Source organism: Plasmodium malariae (assembly GCF_900090045.1).
Source record: "Plasmodium malariae genome assembly, chromosome: 5".
Lineage (NCBI taxonomy): Eukaryota > Apicomplexa > Aconoidasida > Haemosporida > Plasmodiidae > Plasmodium > Plasmodium malariae.
In genome coordinates this window covers 650051-674285 of record NC_041779.1, presented here as the reverse complement: position 1 = coordinate 674285, position 24235 = coordinate 650051, and the positions used below count along the sequence as shown (strand labels likewise).

Here is a 24235-nt window from a genome sequence, read left to right as displayed (position 1 = left end):
AACGGGAAGAGGCCAAATAATAGGATGCCAATAAATAAAAAAGGAAAAATTAAAAAAATAGTATAATAATATAAAATCAAAATCAAGGATAAAGTGGAAAAGATTACATAAAATATAATTTGAAAATACGCAAAAATTGTTCTTTTTTTTTTTTTTTTTTTTTTTATCTTTTAATATATATAAGTTAATGTAAAATCTTTACAAAAGGAACATACAATCTGCAAATATGGGAAATTACATTTTTTATAACGACAAAATGTGCATCTAAAACATTTGGGGCATTAATGTTTTACTTCTCGTAAGTACTGCCTTATTTTTGTCCTGTTTCGTTTTATCATATTTTTGTTCTGTTCTGTTCCGTTAACAGTCGCTGGACCCCCCACAGCAATTCTTCATAAGATTGCAGAATGATGATTTATATTTTCTCTGTTTTGGAACGTACTCTAGAATTGTTGCTGGACGTACAGATACAAATGCTTGCCCATTACTGTTAGCATAAGAAGGCATAAAATTTGATTTACCTGTAACGGATCGTTGGCTATATGCATTCTGTGATGAAGAATAATTTTCATAAGATATGTGCATATTTGATGGAAGAGAAGTTTTCTTTTGATCTATATCAATATGATCCTTTAATTTTGTACATAATATTTGTCGATTTTTATCTTCTGCTGTTTTTGATATATGTCTCAGAGTGTCTTTAGAAGATTCTCGCATAAACTGTTCGTTAATTAATTCATTCATGTTATCCTCAATGTATCTATTATTACTTGTGTCATAATTAATGATAGGGAGGTTGTTATGTATTATATTATCTGAAGCAAAATTATACTTTTTATCACAAAAATTTACGTATTGTTGTTCAAATGATTCCTGAAATTGATCTTTTGTTTTAGGTAAATTTATACTCACGTGGTTTATATTTGAATTTTTATAATGTTCATTTATATCATAATAATTTTCTTCTTCCATGCTTTTTTGATCGTAATTTTTAGAAGTATTTTCTTCATCAATCATTAATGGAGAATCATCTGGCATTGTACCATAATGTGCACTTTCGTTGGTAGCATCATTGTAGGTGGTTTCATTTTTATGTTCTAATTTTTCTGTATAAGAGTCTTCATTAGATGATGCATTGCTAGGTGAACTCCTATTTACATTTTGATTTTTAAATTTTCCAACTGATGAATGGGGTACGTGCTTAGATGAACATATAACCGGTGACTCATCGGTTGATTCCATATTTCTGTATGTTTCTTTGTTGTAAGCATCCTTGTATTCTTTTGTGATACAAGCTTCGTCTTCCACGTTTAACACATTCGCTACGCTTGCTGCACTTACTACACTTTCTACACCTGCTACATACGCATTACTTCGTATAGACACTTTACCTGGTATTTCTTCCTCCCTTTGTTGTTCATAATAAATATTTTCCTTAATTTTTGCATTCGTTCCATCTTTGGTTATTTCACAAATTTCAGGTATTTCTACAGTATCAGTTAAAACTTCTTTTTCTATTTTTTTGACCTTAAGAACTGGTATAACACGTTCAATTATTAAAGGAACTTTTTTTTCTATAATATTTTCCTTATGAACATATACAGGTATTTCCACAACTTTATTTCTATATTCTATTTTTGGAATATGTATAATTTTTTCTTTTTCTATTAATTTTGGTTCGTATTTAATTTTATCTAGGTATATTGGTTTTGATATATGTTTTGTTTTATATGTTATTATTGGTTTTATAACATCAACATATTTATTTACATATTTTATTTCCTCTTTTTCTATTATTTTTTCTACATATTGTGTTACAGGCACTTTAACTATTTTTTCTTGACGTATGGGTTTAAGGATTTTATTTCCAAGATTTTTCGAATGCTCAAAAGTGAAAGGAACGCTTAAAGATGATGAATTTCCTCGTTGATGTTCCATTTTGTATATGTATATATTTTTTTATTTTTAAAAAAAGGAATAATAACAGATATATTAAATGAAATTATGTAAGTAAAATGTTTTTATTGAACAGAAAAAACAAGTTAAAATAAGTAGTCACGGTGAAAAATATGGGGTACATATAAACATACACATATATATATGTATATTTGTATATATATGGATGTGCTTAAATGGTCATCCTAGGCGCTTCAAATGGTGTAATAATATATATATATATATATATATATATATATACAGATATATATTATTTACGGAATTGTTGCTTATGAAAATTGACCAAGTACTAAAATAAACCAGGGAAAAAATGCTTTTAAAACAAGACATTAATAAACAAAAATTATGTAAATATTTTGAAAACAAATGTATCACACAACATATTTCATAAAAAATATAAAATGGATGGTTAAAAAGTAAAAATGTAATATATATTATTATAAGACAGCTATATTATTTTAAAATCAAATTTTGAATGCAAATGCAAGTGCATACCTTTAAATTTTAATTTTATTTTTTTTAATTTTTTTTTTTTAAATTCTTTTTTATTTTATTATATATATATGTATACTCGTGTACGCACATGTTGTGTACTTTTTAAGCCATATTAAATTATGTAGAAATGTTTAAATTTTTCGGCTAGCTTGTTAAGTACAAAATAGTTCTATGTTCATAATTTAATCCAAAAAAAAAAAAAAAAAAAAAAAGAAAATGTATATATATATATATATACACACATCCAAACACCTACATTTTGGCTATTTAAAGTACCGTTCGTTTAATTTTATGTGTGTACCTTCAGATTGTTCATTAAATGGTATGCTTGACGAAGAGTGCATCAAAATGAACGTATGAACAGAAAAAATATATTGTATGAACCGTTCATGTAATATTCCCATTTTATAGGCCTAATAGATAGCTCTTTCGCAAAAAAAAAAAAAAAGTATTGCTCATTTAAAAAAAAAATTACCATCTGAGTATTTATTTCAATTTTCTCCAACTGTGACGAGTTAAATTAAAAGTTACAGTGTTCACGTGAAATGTTAATGTAATGTCTAATTTTTATATAAGTTAATTTTTTCTTTTTTTTATGAACTGTTAATACATATATAAAGTTTTTTTTTTCTTAAATAGCCACAAAAACATTTTTCCTAAAAAATTATACAAATAAAATATGCTAACAAAATATGCTAACAAAATATGCTAACAACGTATACTAACGAAGTATTCTAACAACGTATACTAACGAAGTATTCTAACAACGTATACTAGTTACATAGTCCATTTTGCTAAATTGAAATTGAGCAATATGGAGAAAAATGAGCGCATGCTTGATAAGCATACATTTTAGATATTCCTGCAAATCAGAGATCATGTTTTGTTAAAATGTTTGTTTTTCTTCGTACATTTTTGAAAATTTACATATATATATATATATATATATATATATATATAAAGGATTAAGCAAAAATATCTCTTATGTCACTTGTAATTTTTATGTTTGCATTAAAAATGGTTTTTAACGATTGTATTGAATGAACTGTTAACTCCCTCAACAAAGAGTTGTGGTGAGCTATTCCATTTTCCCTCGTGCTCTCTTTATTTTTCATTTCGTCTAGTTCGTGCAATGAAGTGTAATCATTGTGATTCATACCACAAGATAATAAATATTTTAAAAAGTTTTTGTTAATGTTGAAATTTACAGACATCCCATGCATTGATACGTATTTTCTTATTTTCAAACCAATAGATATAAGTTTTTTATCATTATAAAAAACTCCAATTGAATCATTTTTCGTGTGAGTTTTTACGTTAAGTTTTTTCATGATTTCCATTCCCATTTTTTGGAAATTATTTATTGTTTTGTGTAGGTCAAATAAACATTCTATATTTGTAGGGTTGTTTGTATTTTTTTCATCATACGATAAACATTCACTATCTTTTTTCCTTGTACTTCCATCTTTGGGAAAATTATAATGATTGCGGGATAAATTTTGTACACGTTTTTCATTATAATTTGAAGAATAATTTTTTAAATTGAAAATGAAATATAAGACTAATTGTCCAGGACCATGATATGTTGCTTTACCCCCTCTATTGATACGATATACTGGAATTTTTATTTTATTATTTATATTATATAAAAAGCTGTCAAAATAATTTTTTTTTTCATCGTAAATTTCACATTTTTCTATTTCGTCTTTAACATTTTCATATTTATTAATGAATTGAAGAATTTTATTCGATTCAGAGTTATTACATACTTCTTCTATTTCTTCAATATAATAATTTTTTTCGTCTAAATGGATATCATTAGAATCAGCAGAACTCCCTAACGTATAACAGGGTGTATGTTGTAGTACAAAACAGAAATCATATTTTTCTATATTTTTTTTTAAGTTTTTGAGTTTACCTAATTTTGATTTGTTTGTAATATTTAAAGTATTTAAGCTATTTGAATTACTTAAACGATTTGAACTATTTAGGCTATTTTCTTTATGTAGAATAATTTTGGATTGGTGTAAAACGTTTTGTAGATCAAATGCCAGTTTATAGTCTATAAGCTTTTCGCTTAAATCAAAAATACAAATTTTATTTTTCATGTGTAATGTGTGCGTGGTGTTTTTATTACCATTTAATGTATTGTGAATCTGGATATATGCTTTTTTGTTTCTTTTTAATTTGAGTCTTTTGAGTGATGCACAAATCTGTTTTGCGCATATTTTTTCATTCTTTAATTTTTTCTTGCCACAAAATACTATTATGTGCAAGGCAATTTGTACTATAAGGTAAATTTTGATCATTTAATATAAAAATTATTAGGGTTTTGAAAATGGCAAGAAAAAGGAGCAAAGGGCGCCATTTGTTTAGTCGTATATACGTATAAAATTTATATATACGTATTTGCACAAGTAGGTATATATATATGTGTGTAACTCTTTAAGCTCTTTAATTTACATTCTTTGTTATCGGGCAATTTATTAAATAATCCTTCAAGCAATGGATACAAATAGTGGTAATTTATGCGATCTATAAATATCTGCTTAACAGTTTAACTGCTTTACAGCTTTACTGTTTTACTACTTATTGTTGCAAGAATGGTTTGGTTATATATAAAAAAACAATAGAAAATATATATCTGTATATTGCCCTTATGTACCTAAAGAAAAGTAGCAGAATTTTTTAAAAAAAAAAAAAAAAAAAAAAATTATATGCTTATTAAGAAATATATATACAGATAACCTTTATTTTATATATAATTACATCATTGACGAGAAAACCATAACCTTGTAGTTGTTTTGAAAGGGCACTTTTTGAAATATATTTATCGAAAAAGGCCTTGAACTTATTTATATTTTTTTTTCTCACGTTTTTTGTGTTGATATAAAAAAGATAAAAATATATATATAAATGAATAAATGAATGAATAAATGAATGAATAAATGAATGAATAAATGAATGAATAAATGAAAGAATAAATGAATGAATAAATGAATGAATAAATGAAAGAATAAATGAAAGAATAAATGAATGAATAAATGAATGAATAAATGAATGAATAAATGAATGAATAAATGAATGAATAAATGAATAAATAAATGAATAAATAAATGAATAAATAAATGAATAAATGAATGAATAAATAAATGAATAAATGAATAAATAAATGAATAAATGAATAAATAAATGCATAAACAAGTTGTAAACCAATTTATTTATTTTATTTATTTTTTTTTAAATTTTCCCCATAACAGTTATTCGGAATTGAGCTTACACATTAGCGCATACATATACCTATATGAATGGACATATGCGTGTATCCATACATATACATATATATAATTGAGTAATTGTTAACCTATTTAATATGAGTGAATGTTTTTCTTTCCCCTTTCAACTCGTATAAGCACAGGCAAGATATATTGTGATATTTCAAGGATTTATAAGAAAAAATATTTTTCACTGTTAAAGCATAATGAGAATATTATACACACATTTTTCTACGCGCCATATATATATATAAAAAATCTTCATGTCATCATATTTTTAAGCTTTCACTTATAAAAAGTGAAAGTCTTTTTTTCTTATAATTTTATTGTCTGTATTGTCTGTATTGTCTATATTGTCTATATTGTCTGTATTGTCTATATTGTCTATATTGTCTATATTATTATTATTATCATTTATTTTTTGTTTAAATACAACATGAGCATAAGATTCCTTCATAATGATGTCGTTTCTTTTGTTATTGTAGTTTTGGCTCTCTTTTGTGAAGGATTAAACATAGGTAAAGGAATTAATTTACTTTCTGCTTTAAACTTTTTACTTTTTAATTTCGCGTTTTTTTATAAATTTAGTTTGCTCTTCTCATATTTAGCATTTTATGTTGAGTATTTTACATTTCCCACGTGTTGTATAAATTTTCTTTTTGCCCCCTATTGTTTTGCTTTTTATATCTGTCTTCCATAACATCTATTAATAAACACGTTTGAACTACGTTAAGTGTCGTTATAATGGTAATGAAAATAACGAAAGAACACTTTTTCTTTTTTTTTTTTTTTTCATCATAAATGTAAACGATTTTTACATTCTTATCTATTTCGTACATATATGATGATACATAAAATTAATTGTACTGTTTAGTTAGATTCTTTTAATTTAAAAAAAAAATAAAAAAAAAAAAAGACTCATACTACAGTAAATTAAAAACATAATTTTTTTCTTTTTTTTTTTGGTGATTTTATATAACAAAAATTATCTTATTAAATAAAGAAAAATACACATAATTAAAAAAAAAAAAAAAATATATATATATATATATATATACATTAAAATGGGAATAATTCATACACATATAGCAAACACAAATTAAAGAATATAAACTATGTGCATATTATATACTAACTGTACACTATAGTTTAAAATATAATGTTTAATACATTTATAAGCACATTTGAGGGCAAATAACTTCTTCAACCAATTAAAATTTTCGGAATTAATTTAAATGGGTTTAGTGTAAATTCGTTATTATAGAAAAGTCCATATCCAAATATGAAGGGAGTAAAGCCATAAAACAAAAGAGGTCTTATGATATAGTCGCACAACTTAAATGAGAGAGCATAGGTCTAACAAAAAAAAAAAAAAAAAAAAAAAGGAAAGAAAGAAAGAATAAACGAAAGAATGAACGAAAGAATGAACGAAAGAATGAACGAAAGAATGAACGAAAGAATGAGCAAAAGAATGAACAAAACAATGAACAAAACAATGAACGAAAGAATGAACGAAAGAATGAACGAAAGAATGAACGAAAGAATGAACGAAAGAATGAAAGGATTAAATGGATCAATGGATGGGCGGATTTATGAAGTTGTCGGTGAAAGGAGGAACGCGCATATGTCAATAGAGTTGCTCCGCAATCTAATTATTCATGCACACGCTTATATATATATATATGTGTGTATTATACTCGTACACACAGGTCATTTGACAAAATGGTGAAAAATAAGCGTATACATAAATGTGTAATCCCTCACATATTGTATACATTGTATCATTTATATACATTGTATCGATGGATTTAAATTGATTTGTAAAGAGTAAACTACATTTGTAAAGCTTTCTTTTTGTGTGAAATAATATATATATATATATATATATATATATATATATATGTATATTTACTTTATCCATAATTTTCTTGGTTACTAAGCTATATTTATTATTTTTCTCTTTCATGGTTGCCTGCTTTAAAATTTTTATTTAGGTGATTCGTTAGATGGGATATTTATTTTTCCTATTATTTTTCCGTTTTGAGGCTTTTCTTTTTTGTAGTTAAAAGAAAAATTGGCGCAAGGTAACAAAAAAAAAAAATAAAAACAAGATTAAAATAAAAAAAATAAAAATAAAATAAATTAAAATACAATAAATTAAAATAAAATAAATTAAAATAAAATAAGATAAAATATATCAACTTGGTATAATTTTCTTTTTTTCAAAATGTTGAATAAGCATAAATTGTTAACTGACAATTCAACTTTGACTTCCTCTCAAGTTGCGTGAGCAGTTGTATTTGAAACAAAATGGACCATAGTATTTTTTTTTACATTAAAAAATAAAAATTAATTTAAAATTTTCTGCATAATTTTACATAAAATATTTCGTACAAAAAAGGATAAAATGTTCTTTTGTTTATTTGTATCATGATTAACAAAATGGTTGAGAGAAAAAAAAAAATATGTTTTATTACCAAAAGGAAAGGAATGAACTATCCAATATGTAATAAAATAAAAATGAAAATGAAAAAGGACAGGTAAAACAAAAATAATATGTAGTAAAAATAAATAGTACGATAGATACAATAAAAAATATAATAGATTGTACAATAAAAAGTATAATTTAAATTATACCAGTGAAAAATATAATAGAAAATATGCAAATTAAAAATAATACCCGAAAATATACAAATTAAAAGTACAGTAGAAAATACACAAACAAAAAATATAAAAGAAATTATAAGAGTAAAAGAATAAAAAAGGAACATAACCAAACAAACAGCAGTAAAAACGATCGCTGAAATAAAAATAGGCAAAAATACAGAATAAGCGTAGTATAGAGAATATAAACATTCTTGGGGGATAGCGAAATATTTAAGGAAAAATTAATCGAATGAGGTTTTATCAAAATAAAGGAGGTGCATTTTTTTTTTTTTGAAGGGGAAGTTTTCCTAACCATTTATTAAAAGGAGATATGTTCGGCGTTTAATAGAATTAATTATTTGTATGCTTTATATATAATTGCGTAATTTATTATTTTATTATTTTTTTTTTTTTTTTTGCGTACTTTATCGAGATATAAAATATAACAACAAAAAATAGTTCTGTTAAAAATTGTAATTTAACTTAATTTTATTTATTTTTTTTTTTATTTTTTTTTTATTTTATTTTAATTCGTTTTATTTTGTTTTATTTCGTTTTATTTTGTTTTATTTTGTTATATTTCGTTTTATTTCGTTTTATTTCGTTTTATTTTGAACATTACTATTCAATTTTAACATTTTGCCAGTTACTTTTTTCTTAACACATTATTCCGTACTTTTCGTTACATCATTCTCCGAGTGTGCGGGTTTTCTCGTACGTCCATATATACATTTATATAAATACGCAGACTAAAGTACACAGTAGTTTACACGCAGAACTGCTTTAACGTGGTGTATACATTACTAAGGTGAAAAGGGTCTTCCGTTTTTCCCATACGCGTATTCGGTATATATATATGCACATACATATACGCCTAGATATTATATGTATATGTACGTGTGGATATATGTATGTACTGACGCAAATGGGTTACTAAGATGAAGCGAAAATCATCTTTTGATACCATTGCGGACTCTTCAGAGTTAAGTTCAGGGTATTCGAAGGGAAAATTGAAAAACAAAATGAGCGAAAAGGAAGAGGAGCAAAATGAAAAGAAAGGGATCAATACGGAATACGGTGGTAAAGAAAAAAAGAAAAATGACAAAAAGAAAAATGAGAGTAGCAAAGATAAGAAGGGATTGAATAATAAAAAACAAGTGATAGATATGTACAAAAATAAGTTTAAATTTTTAGTAGATAATATAATTGTTATAGGTATAATCTTATCCTTTGTAATATTGATATCTTTTAAATATTTAGAAGAGAAATATTCTATTGAATCCTATTTTGAAGATGGTGATAATTTTGATTATTATGAAGTGTTAAAATGTAAGAGAGGGGATAGTATTCAAAAAATAAAGAAGAGTTATAGGGACTTATCAAAAATGTATCATCCAGATAGTAATAAAGATTGTAAAGATTGTGATAAGAAATTTAGAGAAATTACCAAAGCATATAAAACATTATCAGATGCTAGATTGAAGAAGGCATATGATAATTCACAAGGAAAGGTATTAAAAATAATTGAGTCAAATAGTGTAAATTTAAATTTAAAAAATTATACGGATTTGGTGGAAAATTCAAATGATTTTTGGATAATACAGATTTATTCAGATACAGATAATTTGTCTTTATCCTTTTCAAAAATATGGGAAGAATCTTTTGATAAATATAATGAACATATATCATTTGGTAGGATAAATATATTAACTGATAAAAAATTAGTAAAGAATAAAATTCCATTTAATGTTAAGATATATCCAACTATTTTTATTTTATCACCAGATGGGTCTTATCAATTGTATTCTAATATATTTAATGCAACGACTAAAGATTTTCAAAATTTTATTATAAATTATTATCCAAATTATATATACAATTTAGTTACATTCAATCAGGTCTATGATTTTTCAAGGAAGAGTGATGCTTTAAATAGTAAAGGAGGTGTACATATTGACAAAAATAATGAAGTTATATTACTTACGAATAAGAAAAAATTAAGTTTACAAGCAAAACATATAACGTACAAATTTAATAGTATATATAAAACCTTTTCTATTAAATATGACGAAATAAAAGATATAAAAAATGAGACCTTAAAAAATGAAATCATAGAAGCTTTGAAAGTGTTAAGTGTAAAAAAAGATGAATATTTAAAAGAAAATGAAAATATCGATTATTTCTTGCTTGTTAATAATATTAATCAAGTTAAAGTTATTAGAAGAATATCAGCTACTAATATTAAAAATGTGTATAATGACGCATTAAGAAAAAATTTTGTAGAAATTAATTCAACAAATATAGATTCGGTTTGTTCTACTGTTGGCTCTAGACATATATATTGTTATGTTATTATTGTCGATAAATTAAATAATGAGCAAACAGTAAATTATATGAAAAAAATTTATCAACATATAAATAATTCGTTTACAACTTTTACTGCCAAATTAGGTACTGATGATATAGATGGACAGTTCTTTATTCAACCAGTTTATATATTAAAAAATAATATTACAAATAATTTTAAAAAGTTTGTAAAGGAGAAGTCTATTACTATGTATGATTCTTTTTTCCTTGATTATTCTTCTAACACCTTTGCTCCTATTAATGAAATAAAAAACTTAAGTAATTACTCTCAAAAGAAGGAGGATTTATCTTTTCTTAGCAATATTTACAAAGATATTGAAATTTTGAATTTTGAGAAAATACCCACGTATTGTTTACCAGTGAACATTAATTGTTTGTATAATGTCAAAAGAACATTTTCTTATCGACTCTACAATATTTTTAGAAGGACATCAAAAACACAGATAATTGTTTCGGCTATTGTGGGCATTGTATTATATCCATCTTTTAAACAATACGGAAAGATGAAGTACGTTTTTTTAACCCTCTCTGTAGGTGCCTCTATTTTTGTAACCAGCATGAAAGATTTCTTCCTCTTGTTGGCTAATTAGTGTCCTCTTTTTTCCCGTTACAGTTTTTTTTTTCCACCCGTATATATGTACGTTTAATCATATAGCGAACACTATACTGTTTCTTTACATTCCATTTCGTTTCTTTTTTTTTTTTTTTTTTTTTTTTCTCTACCCCATTTTTTTTTCCTTTTTTTTTTTTTTTTTTTCCCCCTCTATCTTTGCCCCTTCTTTTTTTGTTATCCTAATGGCAAGTTATGCAAACTCAGAGGTGCACTGTATCCTCGTGTTGACCTCCTTGCAATATGCATAAAGTCTGTCACATGAGTGCGGAGCAGAGGTAATATGTCCCATGTGGGTATGCAATGAACAAGCTTGTTTATGCGCCACTGCTATGTGTCAGTGTTACGTATCATTTTTATGTTTTATTTCTATATATCACTTCTGTGTATCCCTTTTATGAATTATAAGACGATTATTTATATACAAGAATTTTTGTACCAATGCAGAACGTATAGTAGTACTGCAAGGGATTGAAAAAAAAAAAAAAAGCACCTACAAGTTTGCATTTAAAAACCTTATTTAAAAATATTAAGAGCAAGTGTTAAGAAGTAACTTCATATATGGACCACACCTATTTTGAAAATACATTCCTCCAGTGAATTTCACGTTTTGCTGAAAAGAAGGGGGTACCAGCGCAGATAAGCATAAATATGCACCGCCCATACATTCATGCATACACACATGTGTACACCCACAAAATGCATGTATTAATTCACACGGGATATATATTCTTTCACCTCCTTTATGCTAGGTTATGTTTTACAACTAATGTAGACTGTCCAAATTATCATTCATTCTCGAACAGATTTTATTCTTAATTTTTGAACTACTCTGTGAAGTAATTTCTTCATGTGGGTTATACACAAATATCCTTTGGAATGCATTTTTCCTTTTTTAGTTTAAGTGCTTCTACTTAACTAATTTATTTTGATTTTAATTTTTTTTTTTTTTTTTTATAAAATTTATGGCTTGTTGCATGCAGGCGGGAAATACCCTCGTATAGATACACATATACATATGTATACATGTACATATATATATATATATATATTTTTAGTCCTTTTTTCCATTTCTACCTTCTTTATGCAATTACGAAAGTACGCACAAAAATTTAAGTCCAAATGAATAAAACGTGAAGATTGGTTTTAGTTGCATTCTGTTCAAAAAAAAAAAAAAGAGAGGGGGTAGGGTAAACTTCGTGGGCCTCACAACACACACACACACACATACACATACGTATGGGCACATATAAACGTGTATACATAAGGATATGTATGCATATGTGCTCGTGTGATATAACTGCTGTTTGTGCAAAAGTCCACTTCCATTTTTCCAGTGCATCGTTTCCCCTCCTATAATAATTTCATTTCATTGTAAGGGGTCTGAAAATAATTATATAAACGAATTTCGTACAAGCGATATTATATAGGTCATTGCTTATGCTTAAAAATGGGGCTTTAATTTCTTAGATTGTTTGACTCATTCAAATGATGCTTAGCTAAAATGTGGAAATGATATTATATACTACATTGTGTATTACATTTTGCCAACCTTACTATATTTTACTATATTTTACTATATTTTACTATATTTTACTATATTTTACTATATTTTGCTATATTTTACTATATTTTGCTATTTTTTACTATATTTTGCTATATTTTACTATATTTTACTATATTTTGCTATATTTTACTATATTTTGCTATTTTTTACTATATTTTGCTATATTTTACTATATTTTACTATATTTTGCTAAATTTTACTATATTTTAATATATTTTAATATATTTTAATATATTTTAATATATTTTACTATATTTTAATTTACTATATATTATTTTTTATTTTCCCGCCGCTTGGAAAATTTACGAAAAATGAAAAAAAAAAAAATACTACCTTTTTGTGCCTTAATAATATAGGGTTAAATGTATGCTTCATGTCAAAAATGTACTGAGAATTCAATTTTCGTACGTTTGCTCTTTTTATTTTATCTTTTTGTTTTTAATCTTTATCTTTTCTCATTTTTTTCGTACTGGTTAATCGTTTATACATAAATACACTCCACGCAACAACCTCTAACGATATTTCCATATCTTTAAGGCAATGCAAAATAATTTTTTTTAAAAACAGCCAAGTTCTTCCTTCGAATATATACACTGTGCTACATCACATACATAAAAATTGGTCATCATATATCTATATGTAGAAGTACCCTAAATTGATTGATATGCGCATGTACCATTTCGCTGTATTTTTTTTTTTTTAACGAGTCAGATGGCCAAATACGTCATATTATATGCATAAATATAATATGTTTTTGTATATATACATATATCTGTACGTTTGTATGTATGCATGTATGTTTACTTCTGACGATATAATAATAGTTGGTAATAATGTAAAGAACTGCAAAAAGTTTGCTCCACGTTTTACAATTATTCACGCTAAAGTGATCTTAAATAAGTTCAAGTAAATGAAGCAAGAGAAGGAAGTAAAATAAGAGAAGGAAGCAAAGCAGGTAAAGGAAGCAAAGCAGGTAAAGGAAGCAAAGTAGGTGAAGAGAAAAAAGAGAACATGTAACCTTAAAATCATTTTACTTCTGCTCCTTATGCGTGAACATATTTCATTTTCTGTTGTAAAATTTTTTTTGGAGCAAAGGCTTATTTTTACACCTAAATCCATACATAAAAATATTTACATGAGTAAAATATGTATGCATATTTTTATAGGCACTCGTGCAAGCATATATATACGTGAATATATGTAAGTATTAGTACGTGAATAGTTATACTTGAATTTTATTATATAAATATCTGTACGTAAAAATCTGTATGTAAAAATCTGTACGTAAAAATCTGTACGTAAAAATTTGTACGTAAAAATCTGTACGTAAAAATCTGTACGTAAAAATCTGTATGTGCATATGTATGCTTACATGTGGAGGAGCTTCTATGTGGCAGTCAATATTTTTATTAATTTTTTTTTTTTTTTTTTTTCCTCTATATCCTTTTACGTTCATGCGTAAAGGCATATTTAAGTGCAGGAAAAAATAAAAGAAAAAAGAAAACAAAATAAATAGGAACAAAGTAACAAGCTATAAAATAAAGAGCTACAAAATATAGGGAAGTTAAAATAGCTGCGATTGCCAGTTTCAACATTTGATATAGTCCCAGACTTTACAGCTGCTTACATTTTACAGCTACTAGACAAGAGTACATAATTTCAAATAAAATGAATAAAGAAATTGCAGAATATGATTTGCAAGCAAGCTCAAGTGTAGATGCCACAAAAAAGAAATTAAATGAGGATAAAAACCTTTTTTATAAAGTAAAGCCATTTGCAGTGGGTGGAGTGAGTGGTATGTTTGCCACGTTTTGTGTACAACCACTTGATATGATAAAGGTAAGAATTCAGTTAAATGCTGAGGGAACAAATGCAATAAAGAATCCAATTATAATTGCCAAAAATATAATAAAAGATGAAGGAGTGTTATCATTATATAAAGGATTAGATGCTGGGTTAACACGGCAAATCGTTTATACAACTGGTAGGTTAGGTCTCTTTCGTACTTTTTCAGATATGGTAAAAAAAGAAGGAGAACCTTTACCATTTTATAAAAAATGTTTTTGTGCTTTAGCAGCTGGTGGATTAGGTGCTTTTTTAGGAAATCCTGCAGATTTGTCTTTAATAAGATTACAAGCAGATAATACTTTACCAAAAGAATTAAAAAGAAATTATAGTGGGGTGTTTAATGCGCTTTATAGAATAGCAAAAGAGGAAGGAATTTTCGCCTTATGGAAAGGATCTGTACCTACCATTGCTAGAGCTATGTCGTTAAACTTAGGTATGTTATCAACATATGATCAGTCTAAAGAATATTTAGAAAAATATGTTGGTGTAGGTATGAAAACGAATTTAATAGCTAGTGTGATTAGTGGTTTTTTTGCTGTAACCATGAGTTTACCATTTGATTTTGTTAAGACTTGTATGCAGAAAATGAAAGTGGATCCAGTTACAAAAAAAATGCCGTACAAAAATTTTTTTGACTGTTCTTACCAATTGTACAAGAAAGGTGGTATAGCTATTTTTTACTCGAGTTATTCCACCTACTATGTTCGTATCGCCCCCCACGCGATGATTACACTCATGACCATGGACTACTTAAATAACCTGTTGAAGAAGTTCTGCTAGGAGGGTTCTCGTAATTAGGTATCAGCGTAAATAGGTGTTTGCGTGAAAAGGCGTTTGCTACAATAGGTGTTAGTCCGAATAGGTGTCTGCGTATGTCAATGTTTTTTTAAATACGTGCATAGGCGAAGCCTTTTAACGCACACGTTTTTTCCTAACCGTACATCGTATTGTGAAAACTGAAAATGTAATGCTGTTTACTGTATAAAGAGTATTCTCATGAATTCTTTTTGAGTATGTACCCCAAATACATGTTCCCCGCGAATGTACGACCTTGCATGTACATCCGCTTATGTATATCCATGCATGGGTGTTTGCGCATGATAGTATATCTGCCCAAGTTTTTCATTTAATTTACTCTAGTTTTGTTTAAAATATGTTAAAAAGTAGTTATGTACATGCATTTTATACATGCGTGCAAAATAAATTTCATGAGGGTGAATTGTTAATAAAATGCTTCATGTATTATCTCTCTTCATTCCTGTTCATATGTTTTATACCTTTTACATATTAAAAAACGCGCAAGTGCCCATTCACATATACCAATACATATACGTACACATACACATATATATATATATATATATATATATATATATATATATACATTAATAACTTTTTTCGTAGCATCTATCAATTTTGACCTTTCCTCTGGCATGCAAAAATGGCAAAGAGAAATGAATCCACTCTTGCATTTACATTTACAGACAACATTTTAACCAATATTTGATCAGCTTTTTTTTTTTTCTTCAGTTATCTTCTTTTCCGATTTATGCATTTCTCTGTCCTTATACTTTCTCTTTCCTTTTTGTTTTCCTTTTTTTAAATGCGCAGAAATGGTGAAAATGTGCACTCCCTAATGTAAAGTCTAGGAAGAGGTAATTTCCTTGTCATCATTAAAAATTGTGCATAAACTTATTTATCAAGTTGATAAATTAACAGGTATCTTATTTATCATTTGGGGGTGGTTGGGATGAGGGAGAATATCACAATGGTACATCTACACCTGTAATGTATACATGTGCATGTATATGTGCATGTATATGTGCTTGTATGTGTGCTTGTATGTGTATATTTTCGCTGTGAAAACAAATTTTTTGATGTATATGCGTATGAGAGAAGTTATTTTATTACATGTTATACATAAGATTCTATAATAACATAAAATCAAGTAGGACAACTTAGGTGATAGGTAGTTGACATTAGTCACTAGGTACTTTACTAATATGCCAGCAAGCACCATTTAGAGCAACTGGTGGGAGAAACTAGTGTGTACAATTATTAATATAATGACGGTCAAGTAATTTTGTACATGGGTTGTGTTATTTATATATAAGAGAGTATACACGATTATTTATTAACTACACATTGAAATCGTATGAAGAATAGTGAAACGGACGACGGTAAAAAATTTAAAAAACAGTGTAAAATAAAAATCACGTAAAATAAGGCATATACTTTTATTTGCTAAGATGGGCTTTTATAGTAAATATAGCAATAATAGCAATAATAGCAATAATAGTAAAAATAGCAAAAATAGCAAAAATAGCAAAAACAGCAAAAATAGATAAAATAGCAGTAATAGTAAAAATAGCAAAAAGAGCAAAAATAGCAAGAATAGATAAAATAGTAAAATGATAAATGATAAAAATGCAGTACCGCAAAGAAGCATGAATAAGGATTATTGAAAAAGTAAAAAAAAAAAAAAAAAAAGTGTACTAAAATATTGCATATGTAGAACAATACCTTAATAAACACTACACGTACCATCAATACTTAAAATCATCATCAGCTGGTCCGTTTTAACTATCAGTGCTATTGTTAGAAGTTGCTGATAATAAATCTCTCGGATCTATATTATCATTATACTTTTTCTTCAGTGGGTGTTCCTTCATGTTTTTTGTTAAGCATATAATATTTTCAAATAGCTCTTTCTTTTTTGATTTTAGTTTGTTTCTTATGGTATTATTACCATTCTTTGTTAATAATATAGTGCTCAAGTGAACATGTGGTTTCCCTTTATTTGTAGTAGCATCGTTTCCGTGAGTTCTTCCGTTTTTTCGTTCTTTTTCGGTTTCTCTTTCGGTTTCTCCTTCCATTTTTCTTACTTTATCACCTCCTTTTTCTCCTTGTCCCTCTCTTTCTTCTTTTTTTTTTTTTTTGCTGTTATCCTGTTCACTCATTTTTGAACTCTCTGTTGATATTCGTGGGTTAAAAGGATTTTTGGAGAGCATTTTCACGTTCGCTTTTTTGAAAATCTTGGTTTCATTACCTATATAGACCTTCGTCTTTGATCTAGCAAGTATTTTTTTTGATCCTAATTGTGAATTATTATTTTTTTTATTACCTAAAACGTTCATACTTTTCTGTGTAGTTATGACTTTTTTTTTGTTTATATTAATAATGTATGGTTGTTTTGTAGAGTTTAACCTTGACATGGTTTTTTTTTTTTTTAGTAACATTGTATTCTGTTTTTTAAATTTGGTTTCAACCATAGACTTTTGTTTGTTCAAGATGCTTTTTTTTCTATAAAGGATATTACTATTTTTCGTTGGGAAATTTATAGTACCTCTTCTTACCTTTAACGATTTTGTTCTAGCAATAACTGCTTTCGAATTTTTATGAGTAAATTCTCTTTTTTCAATCTTCTTCTTTGGTAAAATATTTTCTTTCTCAAAGTATGCCTTCCTATATTTTACTGTAACTCTCTTTGGTGAAGTGGGAAATTTAGTATCTCCCTCATTTGATGTGAGTGATTCAAAGACATTTGCATTTTCTAATTTATGTTTTGTTGATCCGACATATTTTTTTTTTCTTTCATTTTCGTATTTTGAATTAATTAATTTACACACTCTACCATAGTGCTCCTTTTTATTATTCTTTTCCGGTTTGTTTGAATCGTTAGGATTTATTTGTAAAGGTCGCGTTGGCTTGGAGTTCTCATTTGCGTGCTCCTTTGAGTATTCTTTTGGGATTCTTTTCGGCAGTCCCATTGAATGCTCTTTTGGGTGCCCTTTCGTGGGCTCCCTTGAGTGCTCTTTTAAGTTGTTTTGTTTCTTGAGGCTTTCCAAAACGCTGTATTTATTCAAAGTATTTTCATTTTCACAAATTTTTACCTGTTTAATATGTTGTTTTGCGTTTTTGTCCTGCTTTACTCTATTCGTTACATCCATCTCTTTGTTTTCTCTATTTATTTTTTCGGGACATATATCCTTATAGTTCCCTTCCATTAATTCTCTTTTGTTGAGGCTTCGTAATTTATTATCCTCACCTGTATATGTACTTTTAAATTTTTGAGGATTCTTTTCACACTTGTAACTATTGTTGTAGCTGTTCCCACTGCTGTTCTTTTCATCGTCGTCAATCTCTCCATCGCTAATCTCGCCATCGTTAATCTCATCATCGTTAAACTCGTCATCGTTTATCTCGTCATCGTTAATCTCGTCATCGTTTATCTCGTCATGCTCCAAACATTCTGTTACGACATGTTCACGTCTGCTTTCCGCTTCTGTATTGTGAAGACTTGCACCTTCTTCAGAATCAGAATAGTTCATACTAAATTTTTTTTCTCTTTTTTCGTTAGAATAAGAAACGTTTCCTTTACAGTTTTGATCATTAGCATTTAAATGGAAATTTTTTTTCCTTTGCATTTTTTCTTTATATAATTTTTCCATTTCCTCTTGAGATTTGAGATTTGCACTTTCATTGTAGCTATAATAATAGTCAGATCTGTCCTCATCAGCATTAGAGTATTTAGGGGAATTTGTATAATAACTACCCATTATATCACAACCATTTGAATGGTTTATTTCTGTTACATGCGCGTGTGTTCCTCTTGTACCGTAATTACCAGGAGGATAGACCCTTTCTGTATTGTTTGAAAAAGGTGTTTCTTGACTGATGCAGTTGCGTGCTTCACAATCTTCTTCCTGAGAATCATTTATGGTAGAAAAATCTGGGTTAATCTCAGAGCAGCTGTCTTCATTAATATCCGTTTTATCATGTGGACTATTGTTACTACATGGATTTAATTTTGAAATGAAAAACTCTAGTCCGCAGTGATATTTATTCTTTTTCTCGTTATTATTACTATTCCCATTTTTACCGTTATTCTCATTTTTTCCGTTATTTTCATTTTTGCCGTTATTTTCATTTTTTCCTTTATTTTCATTTTTGCCTTTATTTTCATTTTTGCCTTTATTCCCATTATTGTTACAAGTCCCATTATTTTTTCCTTTCTTATATTTTTTGCTCTTTTTACACTTGGGGCATTTTTCATATTCTGGATCTCGAGGCACGCCATAAGGATAAGCCACAAAAGGATTGGATTGTCTATTCATTTTTTGTTGTGAAAGAATAAGCGGAAAAAATGTAGAGTCCTTTAAAGTTCCGGTAATATCGTATTTTTCATAATATTCTTTGATGAATGGACCCTTCGGTTCTTTCTTAAAATATGGATCATATGAGAATTTTTTTGCTTTTATGTCGTTAACAAACACATAGTCTTCTTGTGGTTTATACAATGCTTGAACATTTATATTGCCATAACCCGGAATGCAGCTTAATTCCTCCATTGTACAAAAGAGTACTTTTATAATCAAAAGAAATATGTATAAATGCTTAATTGAATTGTAAATTCATGCACATGGGGACAGGTTAAAAATTATTAAATAGATTATATATACAGATGTATACGTATATATTTATATGTGTGTATGTTTTATCTGTAAGAATTGTCAGTGGAATATGGGGCATACTCTCAATTTGATTATTGTGAACCGAAGAGTGTTTATGGGTTAATCATAAATTAAAATAATAAAAAAAAATGCTTACAAATTAAAGAACAAAAATATACGAAAAAACTGTAGGGGGCATAATAATGTAGACGAATTTATGGTATTGAATATATGATAAATTTTAAGAATGTGCATTAAAAATTTTAAAATATTCATATATACATACATATATACATATATACATATATACATGCATACATACATATATACATGCATACATACATATATATATATTTCGTTGAACGTTGTTACTATAAAAAGGAAATGGACAAGATTAAAATTCAAAGACGCTTTAAAAAAAAAAAAATTAATATAGCTTATAATTTTATTTTTTTTCTTAACTGATTAGCATGATTTGCGTGGCTCTCACTTTTTAAAAAATTCTGAATATGTGCACAAGTAGCTAAAAGTAGTAGAAAAAGAGAAAAAAAAAAAAAAATTAAAATAGCTGGCACAAGTAGAACAACCTTGCTTGTTCATAAATTTTCTCATTTTGCGTAGAAAATCTGCATTTATGTGTGCATTTCTGCATATATACAAATTTATTGCAATTTTTCTATTCTATTCCTACTTCAGCGGTGTTTCAAATGAGGGCAATCATTAATACTTTATGCACGAATCATTATTTTTTTTTTTTTCTTTCCCTATATTTATAAAATTTTGACTGTTCAGAATTTTTTTAATCATAAATTCACAACAAATTAACGTGCTACAACATAAACCATTTTTCTTAAAAAAAAACAAACAAACTGATATACTTGTATAGGAAAAAAAATTCATATAAAAAGTTTATTACAAACAATTTATTATCCATTTAGGAACGAACTTTATAAATATACATATTATGTTTATCTTTTTTAAATATAATTCTATGCTACTAATGTATGAATTTTTTTTTTTTTTTGAATATATATTGATGTATATTAAAATATATTGATGTATATTAAAATATATTGATATATATTAAAATATATTGATATATATTAAAATGTATTGATATATATTAAAATGTGTTGATATATATTAAAATATATTGATGTATATTAAAATATATTGATATATATTAAAATATATTGATATATATTAAAATGTATTGATATATATTAAAATGTGTTGATATATATTAAAATGTGTTGATATATATTAAAATGTATTAATATATATTAAAATGTATTAATATATGTACACATAACAGTATATTTATGTCGGGAAAATATAAACTCATTTTTCACAACATACGTAATAGAGATGTTTTAAAAAAAGCAAAAAATGAATATACTGTTGAAAAGGTAATTAGAACGTTTTATTACAGTACAAAATTTATTTCAAATAGTTTAAAAGAAGGGGGAACAACAATTAGTGAAGGCAGCAGTGGCAAAGCTTTCTGTTCAGTAACAAATAAGAATGGAAAAAATAATTATAAAGACATTAAGGTTATAGAAAGTGAAAGGGAAGGGGAAGAAGCTGCTGAAGAAATAAATCAAAATGAAATAATTTCTGTGGACTTTGAAGGAACAAATTTAGGTAAATATGGAAAAGTGTGCATAATGCAAATATATTTGGAAAAAAGAAATATTGGAGAATTGCCCCAACAAAATTTGGAGAAATATTACATATTTGATTTGCTAAAAGTATCAGTTATAAATAGTGTAAAAAAAATAATTGAAAATAAAAAAACATTAAAATTGGTACATGACTGTAGAGAAGATAGCTCAGCCCTGTACAATCAGCTAGGTATCAAATTTAAAAATGTATATGATACATCAAGAGCTCATATGCTTTTAATGGAAAAAAAGAAAGAGAAAGATATATATCAAATAAGTTTTTCTCAACTGATACATGATTATTTGGGTATTAAAGATGAATGTTTAAGTACCATAAAAAAAGAAATGTATAAAAATGAAAAAATTTGGGAAATAAGACCATTACATAAAATGTCTATTGTTTATGCTTTAAAAAATGTTAAATATTTATTACCTTTGTACGAAAAATTTAATAAAATGCTACCTAAGGAAGAGGTTTTGGAAAAATCAAAAGATTTTATAAATTATTGTTTTCTTAATTCTCGTTATAAATTACCAACAGATTTGGCAAAAAGAGGAAATATAGTAGAAGCTATGTTAGTAAGTAAATCGATAATAAATTGTGTGTTTAAATTAAATAGTACAAGAAAAGGAATTGCTTGTACTCCCTCATCTATTGCACAATTTCGTAATGTGAATGTAGGTGATATTGTTTTATGTGTAGTTAGTAACAAATCAATTGATCAAAAAATTTTATACTTATGTAAACATGATGATGTTTACGATTATTGGAATTTAAAGGAAAGGCCTAGGGGGAAATTTAAACCATCCATACATGAAATTGAAACCGACCCGATGATTAAATTTTGTGACGAGGAAAATATAACTTAAAATTCGGCTATATAATATGATATGGGGAAAACAAAATGTACGCTGTCATTTTTACGGTCTAGCACGCACATACATATATATATATATATATATATATATATATATATATGGGCATATATATGTGTGTATGTGTAAATATACATGTGCTAATAGGTTGGAGACACCAAGAGTGGCACATATATCATTGTTTTACATTGCTATTACGCTCTAAGAGGTACAATTAAGAAAAAAATTAATAACCCCCTACGCAAGTTTTCGTTCCCAACTGCGTACATTGTAGCTTTGTAATTCGCTTATTTTTAATATATTTATCTTTTAATGAAAAAAAAAAAAAAAAAAAAAAAAAAAGTTTTCTGTTATTCTTTCAGTATACATTTTTGCAATACATAGTTGATAAATTGTATCCATATTTATGATGAATTTTCAATTTAAAATTTTCTCCTTACATATAAAATTTTTGTAAAAATGTAATTTTTTTGTCATCTTTTGCATTCATTATTTTGTTTTATTTACCGTTCCAAAAAAAGTTATGTATATATTTATATATGTATGTATAGATTTATGTACTGATGCATATTTTGTAATTTAATGAAAATTAGGAGCTGAACTGTTTTTTTTTTTTTTTTTTTTTTTTTTCTTAAAGTATCATGTGGATATGCATAAGCCTGTGCACCGTGAATTTGCTTGAATAACGAATTAGAGTAAGAGAGGAATTATATAGTAACAAAAAAAAAAAAAAAATAATAGAAGAGAAAATGACAAAAAAAGGGTATAACAAATTAACAAAATAAGAAAAAACAGAGTGTACTAATTTTAATACATGCAAGGGGATGTCATAGCTAGAAATTCTTTTTGCACAGTTAACATGAATAATATGAACACATTCATATTTTTATGTTCCTTCACACGAGAATAGCTTCCTTCATGCACATACACATAAGAGAAAATTATGTTATAAAAATAGATTTCTATACAAAAAAGTACACGTATTTATTCTGAATTTTTATTTTTTAGTACTACTGTATCTTAAAATTAAAGCATGTGTAAAGAAATACATATTATTTGTACCGCGTACATGTATTTATATATATATATGTATATACATATATAATGCATATGTGTACACATGCTTATGTATACGTATAATCTATTATTTTATGGATTAAAATTACATATGGCATGACATCTCTGATTGTTCATCCAACTCAATTATTTGGCTAAAAAGAAGTAACAAAAGTATAAAGTAAGGATAACTAGAATAAAATGAATGAAATGAAATCCTATAAGTGGGTAATCATTTATACATTAAAAAGAACATATACATTTTTAATTTATCTATCTTTTGTGCATGCTATGTTTTTATGTATATGAGTGCATTTACTTTTGTCTACTTATTCAATTCGTGTTTTTGCAGTATCTGTTTTTTGATTTTCTCTTTGCAAAAATGTAGCATTTGAGAATGCCCTCGATTATGAAGAAGCAAC

At 26.6% G+C, this 24235-nt stretch overlaps 7 protein-coding genes across 7 annotated transcripts; 3 read left to right on the top strand and 4 right to left on the bottom strand.

Annotated features, from left to right (window-relative positions):
- Positions 1-360: 360 nt before the first annotated feature.
- Positions 361-1938, bottom strand: PMUG01_05022500 (inner membrane complex protein 1i, putative; the record flags this gene model as incomplete). The annotated part of the gene is made up of 1 exon (XM_029003424.1): positions 361-1938. The coding sequence occupies one exon, from the start codon at positions 1936-1938 to the stop codon at positions 361-363; it is 1578 nt and encodes a 525-aa protein (XP_028860371.1).
- A 1478-nt stretch (positions 1939-3416) lies between these two features.
- Positions 3417-4760, bottom strand: LipB (lipoate-protein ligase B, putative; the record flags this gene model as incomplete). The annotated part of the gene is made up of 1 exon (XM_029003423.1): positions 3417-4760. The coding sequence occupies one exon, from the start codon at positions 4758-4760 to the stop codon at positions 3417-3419; it is 1344 nt and encodes a 447-aa protein (XP_028860370.1).
- A 2169-nt stretch (positions 4761-6929) lies between these two features.
- PmUG01_05022300 (conserved Plasmodium protein, unknown function) lies at positions 6930-7692 on the bottom strand (the record flags this gene model as incomplete). The annotated part of the gene is made up of 2 exons (XM_029003421.1): positions 6930-7082; positions 7639-7692. 2 exons carry the CDS (start codon positions 7690-7692, stop codon positions 6930-6932), a joined length of 207 nt encoding a protein of 68 aa, XP_028860369.1.
- A 1618-nt stretch (positions 7693-9310) lies between these two features.
- PmUG01_05022200 (DnaJ protein, putative) lies at positions 9311-11329 on the top strand (the record flags this gene model as incomplete). The annotated part of the gene is made up of 1 exon (XM_029003420.1): positions 9311-11329. One exon carries the CDS (start codon positions 9311-9313, stop codon positions 11327-11329), a length of 2019 nt encoding a protein of 672 aa, XP_028860368.1.
- A 3255-nt stretch (positions 11330-14584) lies between these two features.
- DTC (dicarboxylate/tricarboxylate carrier, putative) lies at positions 14585-15544 on the top strand (the record flags this gene model as incomplete). Its single annotated transcript, XM_029003419.1, has 1 exon — positions 14585-15544. The coding sequence occupies one exon, from the start codon at positions 14585-14587 to the stop codon at positions 15542-15544; it is 960 nt and encodes a 319-aa protein (XP_028860367.1).
- Positions 15545-17343: 1799 nt separating this feature from the next.
- On the bottom strand, positions 17344-20115 carry PmUG01_05022000 (conserved Plasmodium protein, unknown function; the record flags this gene model as incomplete). Its single annotated transcript, XM_029003418.1, has 1 exon — positions 17344-20115. One exon carries the CDS (start codon positions 20113-20115, stop codon positions 17344-17346), a length of 2772 nt encoding a protein of 923 aa, XP_028860366.1.
- A 1424-nt stretch (positions 20116-21539) lies between these two features.
- PmUG01_05021900 (exonuclease, putative) lies at positions 21540-22751 on the top strand (the record flags this gene model as incomplete). The annotated part of the gene is made up of 1 exon (XM_029003417.1): positions 21540-22751. The coding sequence occupies one exon, from the start codon at positions 21540-21542 to the stop codon at positions 22749-22751; it is 1212 nt and encodes a 403-aa protein (XP_028860365.1).
- Between the last annotated feature and the right edge of the window lie 1484 nt (positions 22752-24235).